The sequence below is a fragment of the Chiloscyllium plagiosum genome, unplaced genomic scaffold (genome assembly GCF_037043375.1).
Source record: "Chiloscyllium plagiosum isolate Xiang-an unplaced genomic scaffold, Cpla_swu_hap1 HiC_scaffold_13, whole genome shotgun sequence".
Taxonomy (NCBI): Eukaryota; Metazoa; Chordata; class Chondrichthyes; order Orectolobiformes; family Hemiscylliidae; genus Chiloscyllium; species Chiloscyllium plagiosum.
Window position 1 is genome coordinate 52,262,597 of NW_028270151.1, and position 12,630 is coordinate 52,275,226.

General features: G+C 40.6%; 1 protein-coding gene across 1 annotated transcript in view; it reads right to left on the reverse strand.

Moving 5' to 3' along the window:
- plch1 (phospholipase C, eta 1) overlaps positions 1–12,630 on the reverse strand; it is a 153,938-nt gene that overhangs the window by 51,914 nt on the left and 89,394 nt on the right. The window contains exons 11-12 of the mRNA XM_087993594.1: positions 10,023–10,143; positions 3,009–3,180 (exon numbers count right to left, since the gene is read on the reverse strand). Of these exons, the coding sequence (XP_087849720.1) occupies positions 3,009–3,180; positions 10,023–10,143 (293 nt within the window). The remainder of the gene's footprint in view (positions 1–3,008; positions 3,181–10,022; positions 10,144–12,630) is intronic.

Below are 12,630 nucleotides of genomic sequence, written 5' to 3' on the forward strand. Positions count from 1 at the left end.
AGCCTGTTGATGCCTGTGTTTAACTTGAACACATTTATTAACATATGGAAAACACCTGGAAGACAGGCAAATCTAGCAATGACATGTCAGAAGCTAACTAAGAGGAGGTTTAACTCTGAATTTTGCCTTTAACTCTGAGTGCACAGAATTTCTGTAACTCATTGCATTGAACAATTTGAGAGGATAGTGGAGATTTGACAGGACTGGGTGAATGGAGGACAAGAAAATTGTCAAATATTAAAATATTACAGCAAGCTGCTTCTTTGCCCAAGTGAATGGCTTTTGCTCAAAGGACCTGTTGTGAGAATGTGTTTTCACAACTTTGGGAATGATTTCACACATATCGGTAACAACTTCTGCTAGTTTGAAGATATGTGACTTTGATCTAGACTTCAATGCTGTCAACCTTCACCGCGTCATGGGAAATGATGATGAGTGAAGGACTTCAAAGGGTCTTGGAGGTCCTTGTACATAAGATACAGAAAGCTACTGCAACTGAACAAAGTCCTGTTGGGACTACATCTGGAATACTGTGAGCAGTTTTGGTCCCCTTCTTTAAGATATTGTTAGGATGATTCCTGGTATGAAGGGATTGTGTTGTGAGGAAAGACTAGACAAGTTGGGACTCCACTTACTGGAGTTTAGAAGAATGAAAAGACTTAATTGAGACATATAGGATTCTAAAGGGGCTTGAGAGGGTAAATGCTGAGTGGATGTTTCCCCTTATGGGAGGATCTAGGACCAGCAGACATGGTCTCAGAATAAAGGAGTCCCAATTTACGACTGAGATCTCTCTCAGGAGGTGGAGTGCCTTTAGAATTCCTTGCCACAGAGAATTGTGGGGACAGAGTCCTTGTGTATATTTAAGGCTGCAATAGACACGATTCTTGATCAGTTGTGGAATCAAGGGTTATGAGAAACACAGGAAAGTGATTACAAGAAATGTCAGATCAGCCCTGATCCTATTGAATGGTGAAGCAGATTTGAGGGGGTGAACAGCCTATTTCTGTTCCTATTCCTTTTGGTTTTATTCCTCAGATGTGGAGAGTAACAAGAGGAGCAGCATCAGCAGGACCCTTCTTCTCAGCCACATGCTGTTCTACAGGACAGAGCAGATGAGCACAGAGCTCCAGTTCACAGAAAGTGATAGTGCATTTGGAGGCAGAGGTTTAGCTTTCTGAACGTGACTGAAAACCATTGCCTCAGGAGCATCAGACTTCTCAATTAGGTTATTGCTGACAATTGCAGCCCCTTGGAAGGAAAGCTGTTTTGAAATGGAATAGGTGGTAACGTACGTTGCAGGGTCACAACAGCAGAATTTCTTCATTTGCAACTCATTCCAAGGGACATCTGTACAGTCTCATAATAATCTGCCCAAAGATACACAGCCAGGTAGTGGTAAATATATTTACCTATGTGCTCTGTGTCATTGATGAAGCCAGAGAGAATGGGAGGGCCTTTGGAGTTACATAGATATAAAGAATGGAATGGTCTGGAATGCATTCCTGATGAAGGCCTTTTGCCCGAAACGTTGATTTTCCTGCTCCTTGGATGCTGCCTGACTTGCTGTGTTTTTCCAGCACCACTCTAATCTTGCACAAATATTGCTAAGTAGCAAGGATGAAGTTCCAAGGAGAAGAGAACGATCAATACTCTGCATCTTTGAAGCAACAGCCTCACATAAAGGCACCTGCTGCTGATAAGTTAAATGCCAGAGTGCCCAAGAAGGATTGATTTAGGCATGTTTCAGCTAAGGTAAGACAGTGCAACCATCTGGCACATTAATTCTAAACCCACTTTGTCCTTCAGTCCTCCGTACAAAGCAGTCCCTCTCACAGATCTTCCATTTTTATTTTGGTTATATCATTTTTCACAACACAGATAGCAACAGTGGAGAGTATGGGACAATAGAACTTTGAAATAAAGTTTGATAAAAAATGAACAAAAAGTTACAATATTGTACAGTGTTAAATACCCAAGTGAATACCCTAGTGCAACTACAGATCCTTTTTCTATGTTTCCTGTAATTCCTATTTGGTGCTACAACAGTGGCGAAAAGGAATTCCTGATGACAGGCTTATGCCCAAAACGGTGACTCTCCTGCTCCTCGAATGCTGCCTGACCTGTGCCCTTCCAGTGCCACACTCTTTGACTCTGACTCTCGAGCATCTGCAGTCCTCACTTTCTACTAGCAACGACAGTGGCTTAAACCTACCTTGAGAAAGTCTGCTTGTTACCCTGCTGGACAGCTTAAATGCTCTTGGAAGACATCCTCTGTGGTTTGCAACCTTAAGTAGTCTGCCAAATTACACTTTTATGCAGGTAAACTCATCATTAAGACAGAAGGTAACATGGTGCTCTCATGAGGGGCAAGGGTTCAGAAGTTGTGCTTTCAGCAGAGTCTGCACTTCCATATGTCTTTTCTCTATCTTTACTTTCATGTCTCACCCACACTTCTCTGCTAGCAAAGAGTTGGAAAGTGCATTAGTTCAGTGAAACCCTGAAAAGCCAGCTCAAAGCTTTCGTCCTTTTTTTAAATGGTAAGCTGAATAGCAGGCCATTAGCCATGGTCAACCTGCACCCATTGCCTGTCAAGTCTGAAGCTTCCTGACTGTGAGCACTTTTCTTCTGATAGGGTTTACAGCTGCCAAGTGTGGGCTGCCACAGGAATAGATGGCAGAACGGTGACAACCATTAAATCAATGGCTGCCTGTAAAATGTATATAAAAGCCTCAAAAACCACTTGTCTGAAGAAATGATACACATTTCCACCTAACCTTGGGACAAATTCTACTCAAGTACCTTTTTTGTTTCTGGCTGTCATGGAGAATGGCAAGTCCAAGGTTCAGTTCCTTCTGTGTATTAGTAACTCCTTTCTAGTGGGGGAAGTTTCTAAACTTGGTGAACTCCATTTTAAATTAAATCCAAAACATTAACCCAAACATAACAGGAAGCCTCATTGTGATAAACAAACATTGCAAATTTTAAAAACGTCTTGGAGCCATTACCTTTATAAGAATCTTTCCTTTCAGATGCTTGGGAGTGGGAAATTGGCCTCTGTCATGAGTACCAATAGAGGACAAGTCGAGTTTGTCACCAAGGATATCTTTCAAACACTGGGCAATCTTCTGTTGCTGCTGAATGCTGCAGTGGTTCTCAATGGACAGAATTACAGGATACCTGTCAGTACAATAAAAAGTAAAGATTATGTAGCTGTTGTCAATCAGCACATTTCTATGTTTTGGGTAAGAGGAATCTAAGTTAAATCTAAATCCACATTGTGTTTCTTTGCAAACACACAAAATTGCTGCTCATTGAACATTTAGTATGACATCCTGAGATATGGAAATAGTCAAGCACCAATTTATAATTCTTGTGTACCAATTGTTCAATTTCCATTGTGACTTATGCTATTGGTGGATTTTAGACAGACTGACATGGAATTGAGTTGTTCACTCTCAATTTCTCAGTGCCAGATAATTAGCAATTATCCTCTCAGAAGGATTGCAATAATTACACAAAGTGGGCACAGGACAACCTGATCTGCCAGGCACCTACCCCCATTCCAAAGGACAGATCATATAGACAGATTTCCATTGTGAAACGTGCTGGTGCCAACAGAGAAAAATCATTTAGTAAAAGAGAGTTCATGAGAGAAAGGTGCCCAAGAGAATATGGAGCAAATTAAGGAAAGACAAAAGTTTTTAAATTGTAAAATGTGAACCTTTTGTGTGTTTATTGACAGGAGAAAATGAGGACTGCAGATGCTGGAGATCAGAGCTGAAAATGTGTTGCTGGAAAAGCGCAGCAGGTCAGGCAGCATCCAAGGAACAAGAGAATCGACATTTCGGGCATGAGCCCTTTTTCAGGAATGAGGAAAGTGTGCCAAGCAGGCTAAGATAAAAGGTAGGGAGGAGGGACTTGGAGGAGGGGCGTTGAAAATGCGATAGGTGGAAGGAGATAAAAGTGAGGGTGATAAGGTGAGGGTGATAGACTTGAGTGGGGGTGGGCGTGGAGAGGTCAGGAAGAAGATTGCAGGTTAGGAAGGTGGTGCTGAATTCGAGGGTTGGGACTGAGACAAGGTCGGGGAGGGGAAATGAGGAAACTGGAGAATTCTGAGTTCATCCCTTGTGATTGGAGGGTTCCTAGGCGGAAGATGAGGCGCTCTTCCTCCAGCCGTCGTGTTGCTATGGTCTGGCGATGTAGGAGTCCAAGGACCTGCATGTCCTTGGTGGAGTGGGAGGGGGAGTTGAAGTGTTGAGCCACAGGGTGGTTGGGTTGGTTGGTCGGGGTGTCCCAGAGGTGTAGGCTGAAACGTTCCGCAAGTAGGCGGCCTGTCTCCCCAATATAGAGGAGGCTACATCGGGTGCAGCGGATGCAGTAAATGATGTGTGTGGAGGTGCAGGTGAATTTGTGGTTGATATGGAAGGATCCCTTGGGGCCTTGGAGGGAAGTAAGGGGGGCACAAGCTGTGGGCGCAAGTTTTGCATTTCTTGCGGTTGCACGGGAAGGTGTCGGGGGGCGGAGGTCGGGTTGGTGGGGGGTGTGGACCTGATGTGGTCTTTTCGGAACACTGATAGGGGAGGGGAGGGAAATATATCCCTAGTGGTGGGGTCCGTTTGGAGGTGGCGGAAATGACAACAGGTGATACGATGTATGTGGAGGTTGGTGGGGTGGTAGGTGAGAACCAGTAGTCCTCATGTTTATTGACACCCAGTTACTCAGAATACACATTTACAATTTATGCTTAATGTCTGGGTCATCTAATTAATATTATTAAAAATGGTGACTGAATACTTAAAAAGAAAAATAAAGTTTCAAGAATAACACAGAACACTTTTTTTTCCACCTTGAATAATGCGAAAAATGATTTTGTTTTTATTATTTTAGGATTACAATTTGGTCACTGCAAAGATTTACAGATTCAACACTGGAATAGAAGTAGGCCATTGAGTCCCTCAGGCCTGTTCCACCATTCAATAAGATCATGGCTGATCTGTGACCAAATTCCATATGCCTGCCTTCCATATTCCTTGATGCCCTTGCTTAATAGAAAAACAGTCTTTCTCAGATTTCAATTTATCAATTGAATTAGCATCAACCCGGCATTTGATAATGAGAATTCCAAACTTCCACTACTCTTTGCATGTAGAAGTGCTTTTTAACATCTCTTCTGAATGGCCCAACCCGAATTCTTAGACTCTGCCCTTTGTTTCTAGAACCTTCAATGAGTGGAAATATTTTTAATCAACCTGTCTTTCCCTCTTAATATCCTGGAGACCTTGGTGAGATCACCCTTAACCTTCTAAATTTTAGAGAATAAAAGCCTAAATAGTCTGATCTCTTCTTATAACTTAACTCCTGAAGCATAGGTTTATCATCCTTGTAAACCAGTGGTGAACTCCCTCCAGAGTCAAATTATCCTGCTTAAGATTCATGCTCTGATCTGCTCACAGTGTGATCTAACTGCAGCATATTGATTACATCCCGATACTTACGTCCTTTAGATATGAAGGCCACCATTCCATTAGCCATCTCTATTATTTTCTGAACCTGTTCGTGGCATTTTAAAGAGCTATGCACCTCAACCCCCATCCCTCATTGGACATCCAATGTATTTAACTTGGTGCCTTATAAAAAGTACTCTGATTTATCCTTTCTCGATCAGAAATGTATAACCTCACACTGACTTATATTAAAATCCATCTGTCACAGCTTTGCCCAATCACCTAGTCTATCAATGTCCTGTTACAATTTTATGCTGTCATCAACACTGTCTAAAATGCTGCCCAATTTTCTATTGTTGGCAAATTTGGATATTTGACTTTTTAATGCCATTATCCTAGTCATTAATGAATATTGTGAATAATTGAAGCTGCAACAGAGATCCCAACGGGTCACCACTAATCACATCCTGCCATTTTCAGTACTTACACATGATCCCACTCTGTTTCCTGTCATCAAACAATTTCTTATCCATGTCAGTAATTTTCCCTCAATTCCATGAGTTTCCACATTAATTAAGTCTCTTATTGGGACTTTGTCATGTCCACCACCTTTGTTACCTCTTCAAAAACATCTGTGAGGTTTGTCAGACATGGCGTCTCCTTCATGATTCCATACTGACGCTCCCTGATTAACTGAAAATTTTCAAGGTGATCAGTTACTTTAAGGTTGACCACAGATTCCAATGATTTCCCCACCACAGATATCAGGTTAACTGGTCTGTAATTCCCTGGTTTCCTGCTGTCACCCTTCTTTAACAGCAGAGTAACAAACCAGAGATACAACTCCTGAATCCAGGGAACTCGGTAAAGTGCTCACCTAACTCCTGTAACATCCGTGGGTGGAAACCATCAGGGCCTGGGGACTTGACACTCTTCAGTTCCAATAATTTCCAATTTCATAATAAACTTAAGTTTCAGTTAGAACCTGTCCCTGATCCACTGAATAGTTTCTTAGGGACTTCTAGCAATCAATCCACTTTTTCTGTTGCGAATACTGAGTAAAATAATCATTCAACATGCCTGCATTTACCCAACGCCATTGACAATATCCCCACTGTCAGCATTCAGGGAGCTAACGGTACTCTTAACCAGCTGGTTTAGCTTTAACCAACAGTAAAATCTCTTCTTACTGTCTTTTATGCCCCTTGCAAGTTTCCTTTCATAATCATTTTTGGCCGCGTTGTGACTTGTTGTTCTTTGAATTTGTCCCATTCTGTGGGATCTGTACTGTTCTTTGTATTTTTATAAGCCTTTTCTTTTAATTTTATGCTGTGCCTTACCTCCTCAGACGTCCATAGCTGTTTTTTTTGTGTGAAGTGGAGCTTTTCTTTCTCATGGGTACAAACTGCTTCTGAATAGCTTTAAATTATTTCTTTGAACACCCTCACTGTTCCTCGGTTGTTTTACCTACTGGCAGATCTTCCCAGTTTTACAGTGGACAGTCTCTACCTCATCCCATTAAAGTTTTCCTGACTTAAATCCAAAATTCTCATATCTGATCTTTTCTTGTCTCTTACAAACACTACATGAAACTTGATCATGTCATGATCATTATTTGACAAATGCTCACTTACAAACAAGTCACTTATTAAATCAGGTGCATTGCTCATTAGTAGATCCAATATTGCTTGTCCCCTCGTCGCATCCAAGACATATTGCTGTAAGAACCTGTCCTGGAACACTCTAGATATTCATTAGCTTTCTGGCAGGTGTTTGTCTCCCCCGGTCTATGTTAAGATTAAAATCCCCCATTAATCCTATGCTGCCTTTGCTTTTTGTTGACTAATTTCAGCATTTCCACATTATAGCACTTCTGAGCTGCTACCAGGTGATCCATAACTGACACCTATTGTGATTTTAGTTCCTTTATGGTTCCTCAGTTCCATCCAAAAGAAATCCACTGGGTGCTGTCCCCTCATTACTTCCTCTCTCATCACAAAAGTGATTCTGTTCCTAATCAGTGATGCCACTCCACCCCATCTGCCATTTCCTCTATCCCTCCTGTAAACCTTAGTTTAGTTCACAGTCCTGGCCACTCTGCAGCCATGTCTCCATAATGACTACTATATCGTAGTTTCCAATTTGAATCTGTGCCTGCAGCTCATTTAATTTGTTTCTTATACTCTACGCATTTGCATAAAGAACTCCACTTTTGACTGTACACTCAATCCTGTCTTATAGCATCTTTTTATGGTTTCTCCTTTCTGACTTACTATATACCTGTTTTATACACCCATCCTGTTCTTTAAAATGGCCCTGCCTGTTCATCCTATTAATCTCTACCTTCTCCTCACATCCTGACCTGCTGCCCAGTTGGGGCCAGATAATTTATACAGCATTACTGAGAATGCTTTAAAGTCGACTCAGTTTTATCAGCAATTCAAAAGAGTTCATAATTATTGGGCAAATCACTTTTCTATTGCATTTCTTCTCCATACAATTGTTTTGCTGCCCCAATTCTAAATGTAAATGCTCTCTATTCTTAGCCATTAATCAAAAGATAAAATCTATACATAATTTTCTTTTCATAGCTGAAAAAAGAACATATACAAAATGAAAGTTCAATAAATAAAAATATTCCAGGTGAGAAAGACCTAACAAACCAGCCCTAAAGTTAGTCAAAAACATTGGAGAAATTTCTCCAATGACAGGGAGACTTGTTTGAGATTGGCTATTACGATCCAAGCTGACATAACTACTGGAAAAATAAGATTCCATATTAAAATCTGACTTGATTAATTACTTTTAATTGAATGTTGTGGTTATTGAATGAAATAGGGGGAGCAGACAAGGCTCTAAATTTCTTGAACAATAAAACCAATGTTTATTAAACAAGAGGAAAAAATGTACAAAACAAGCTATTTTAATATTAAAAAATTGTATTACAATTGAAGGATCTTAAAATACAACAAAACAGACTCTGTTATTTCCCACCACCATCATTATATAATGTTTAAAATTGAGAGAAATTATCCCTTAATATCAAATCTTGATTAGGTTTACTTCTCTTTAATTCTGTCCTGGGAACTCTGCCTCTTGCCTTATTATTCACAAAACTGAAAGCTTACACTTTCTCATTTTGTGAACACTCTGCAGAATTTTAACTAAATACCCCTCGCCTGGAGGTTTCACAAGCTAAATCTCACCCCATTCCAAGAGTTTTCCAGTCATTGCTTTCTGACACTGTTCTAGAAAAGACTTTCTGACCTATGTTTTTTGAAAACATTACACATCCATTACACACGTAAAAACGACTTTCGATCAGAAGACCAACATCATCCTAGCTTCTTTGAACTTTCCTCTGGGTGAGTTTGAAGGTGATCCCAAGGCAACTTTTGGGTAAAGCTTTTAAACATTCACTCCTTCAAGAGTATTTTTAGTACTTGATAAGTGTTTGCAAAGTTCCTGGAAAGTCATTTCACTTCTTTTACACTTCACTCACCTTGTTTGTGCTTCCCCCTGTCAGCCCTTACCATGGCATATGGAGTCTATGAAACTGTACCTTACTGTTTTAACAAAGAGCAAAGAGAAGTGGCAACACTGACACCAGCACCAGTAGCACCCGCTGTCCTCTTCCTATGTTCTTCCATAGGACAGAGGAAATGGACACAAACATTTAACAATAAGGAAGCAAGACTCCAACACAAGATCTTGCGTGCAGCATTTACACGGACATGGACCAGCTGGAATGAATGACCTGTTTCTATATTGTCTCTCCATGTGTTTAAGCACCAGTGCATCAGAAAGCTAAGATTTTCAAAGCAGGTCATTGCACAACCTCCCAGAACAAAGTAAGAACCCCCCAAAAAAGAACTCCTCTCTGCATCCGTTGGTTATTGTTAATATTTTGAGGGGCAAGTTATTTTCTCTGTGTCAATCATCTGTCCTTTTAGCCAATGACTATGGGACAGCCAGTCAGAATGTCAGATGATTGTTGTCTCCCTTGCCCGTCTTCATCTGAGGGGGTTAGTTTCCATTCTAAGAACAAACACTTCTTACTTTCGAAAACACCACACTGGTAGTAGGGTAAATTAGACATCAGATAAATTACTGACATGATTTTATTGGGCATCTTGACTTCTGTGTTTTCATAATTCTTCCCTTTGTTTTCATATGCTAGAATTTTAGAAAGTTACGCACTACTGTAATTGCTGTTAAATGAAATCTCATGCTACACAGTAAATCCTAGGAAAGTTCAGTTTTTTAGGGGAAGCCAATAGTCAAAAATGCCCATTTTCTTTATTCATAGATTAAGCTTGACACTACTTTGATCTCAAAAGCCAGACTAAAGTTTGCTGTAAACATTAAACTTGCAATAATCTTTTCTAAGGAGTGCCTAATGCTAACAAAGAGAGGGAATATTTAAGTCCCTAAAATAAAGATCTAAAAGTGCATCATATTTGTCACTAGAAAGTTTAATTGTTCGACATATATTTTGTGAACCTGAAAAATCAACATCAGACATACAAGCATTGAATTTTAAACTGATTTTAAGTTATCAAATCTGGAACTTACTCATTTTTGATGAAAGCATATTTCCCAATGGTTTCAACAACATCTCGAAAGAGGAGCTTGGAAGTGAGCGTATAACCATGCTGTACAATTGGCTCTCCCTCTGGGCCATCCCAGCAGTCAACTTAAATCAAGAGAAAATAATTTTAACAGTGAAGCAGGATCACAGGTCAAACACAGGCCAGCACAGAATAATTAATAGAAAAATGATTGACAGAGATGAGAAGGAATTTCTGCCCTCGTATTTTTGTGTACCTCTGGAATTCTTATCTAAGAGAGCTGTGGAAGCTAGGTCCTTAAGTATATACAAGGCTAAAACAGATTTTTAATGTGTAGGGAATCAAGTGTTATGGAAAAATACAGGAAAGTGGAATTAAGGCTTCTCAGATCAGCCGTGATTTCATCAAATGGCAGAGCAGACTCAGGCTGAACAGTGTCTTTCTGCTATGTCCCATGGCCTTTATGGTCTTGATCACTACTCTATAACTTGGGGTAGAAATTATGGAAGGAAATAACAGCTCATTGGCATCCCTCCCCAGATGAAACCAGATTCATTACAAGCCTTTCCCACAGTCATAATACACTATGGGTAAGACAACTTAATGTAGAGTGCCACTTTTACCCCTCAGTAGGGAGGATGTTCCACACTCTATTGTTGCATTAAATTGGCCTAAAGCTCAGCGGTTCTGGAAGCATTAGAACTACAGTGCGAGGACTGCAGCCTGTCCTAGAATAAGAGCCCTGGTGATTCTAGATTACCCTTGAGAAGGTGATCGTCAGCTGTATTCTTAAATTGCAGCAGTCCATTTGATCTTGGTAGACCCATAATTTTGTTAGGGATGAAGTTCCACGATTTGACCCAGCAACACCAAAGGAATGACAGTATATTTCAAAGAGAGAAAGTGAGGACTGCAGATGTTGGAGATCAGAGTCAAAGAGTGTGGTGCTGGAAAGGCACTGCTGGTCAGGCAGCATCCGAGGAGCAGGAGAATCCACGTTTTGAGCATAAGCTTTTCGTCAGGAATATTTCCAAGCTAGAGTAGTGAATGACTTGGAGGGGAGCTTCCACGTAATGGTGCTCTCCTTGTACTTGTGGTCACAGATTTGCAAGTTGCTGTCTAAGGTTGACTGTGGCTCACAGGCGCTGCTGTGCACTAACATATCCTGTTCATGTGGCCATCTCTCCTGGCAATGTCCTCATCCCAATCCTTACCTCCATCCTCAGAACATCATTGTCAGTCCCCTATTTCAATTTGCCCCACTATCAGCTTACACTGTGAAGGACATAGCATGCCACAATGATGCAGGATGGCCTTTCTGGACTGTATTGCAAAATCCCACCACAGCTGTCAAGTATCAAAACCTTAACATAAAGAGACCTATGGTTTCTTTCACAATGGCCCTGGTGGAAACATGAGTAGCATTGGATCTTCATTCTGAATCAATGTGAGAGTTTTGTAAAGCTGTTGTGTAGCAGAGGTATCCCCTCTCTCCATTTCTATTTGGGCTGAAGACCATGGAAAGAGGCATGTGAATTTCCCAGTATATAATTGTCATGGCAGCTCCCAGAATATCTGGCTCAGACATCTAAAATTTGGCATCAATAATCACATATAATTTGAACTTTCAGGAAATAGAAGCTTTTTCTGTCACAAACATCACAAGCTGCTGTTAGGAGGCTTTCAAAGGCAGTGTTCCCAATTAGGATGGAATTGTCACCCAGTCATTATAAACACAAGTCCATCTCTATCATATAGCAGTTTGGATATGATGGAGTGGGACATTCCTAATTGGCACCTACACCGTCTTTAAGACAGTTGAAGAAAATAGCAGCGATGTTTATGTAACAAGTGTTTCATCATTTGCCTGCACCTTCTTGGTAGATCATGTCCTGTTGTGCAACATTGCTTGCTGAAGATGTTCTTATTACTGCCTCCACCCAAATAGCCTTCATAACATCATCGAAGTCACAATGATTCCAGTGACTGTGTTCTCTATGTTAGCTCTGTAAGCACAATCTGTGGGGAATGTCAGAAAGATAATGCAAGGTGTCACAAAGCTGGTCCTTTTTTTTTAAAAGCTGTTCCTTTTCTCAAGAATACTGTGTTCTTAGATTTTCTCAGAGGGGTAATAAAACAGTCCAGGTTTCTAACCGACTGGTTTGGTACCAAGATGAAAGGGTTTACTGAGAGGCTAAAGCTTTTATGTTTTAGAAGTGACCTGTATAATGAAAGGGGAGTGGTGAGTCCTGAAAGCTGAAGTCTTATTTTAGTCAGTTCAGCTGTGGGCTGTATGGAAACAGGCTGCTAGACTCTCTCTCCTTCTGCCCTTCTAACTTCGACCTGCAAGTCTATGTTTCATTTTTTACTGTGTTTCAGGGGGTTTGTTTATTGGGACTGTTGTGCATATTCGGAACAGCATAATTAAGTCTAGTTTGGATAGACTGAGTGCTGTAGGTATTCTATATTCTGTTCTTTGTGTTTCATTCTCTAATTTTGTCCATAAATTTTTGTCTGTTTTAAAACCTGGTAGTCAACCTAGCTAACTTACTCCGGATAATTTTCACTGTACACTTATCGAACCAAATTGCAAAGTTACGGTCTGGGCTGCC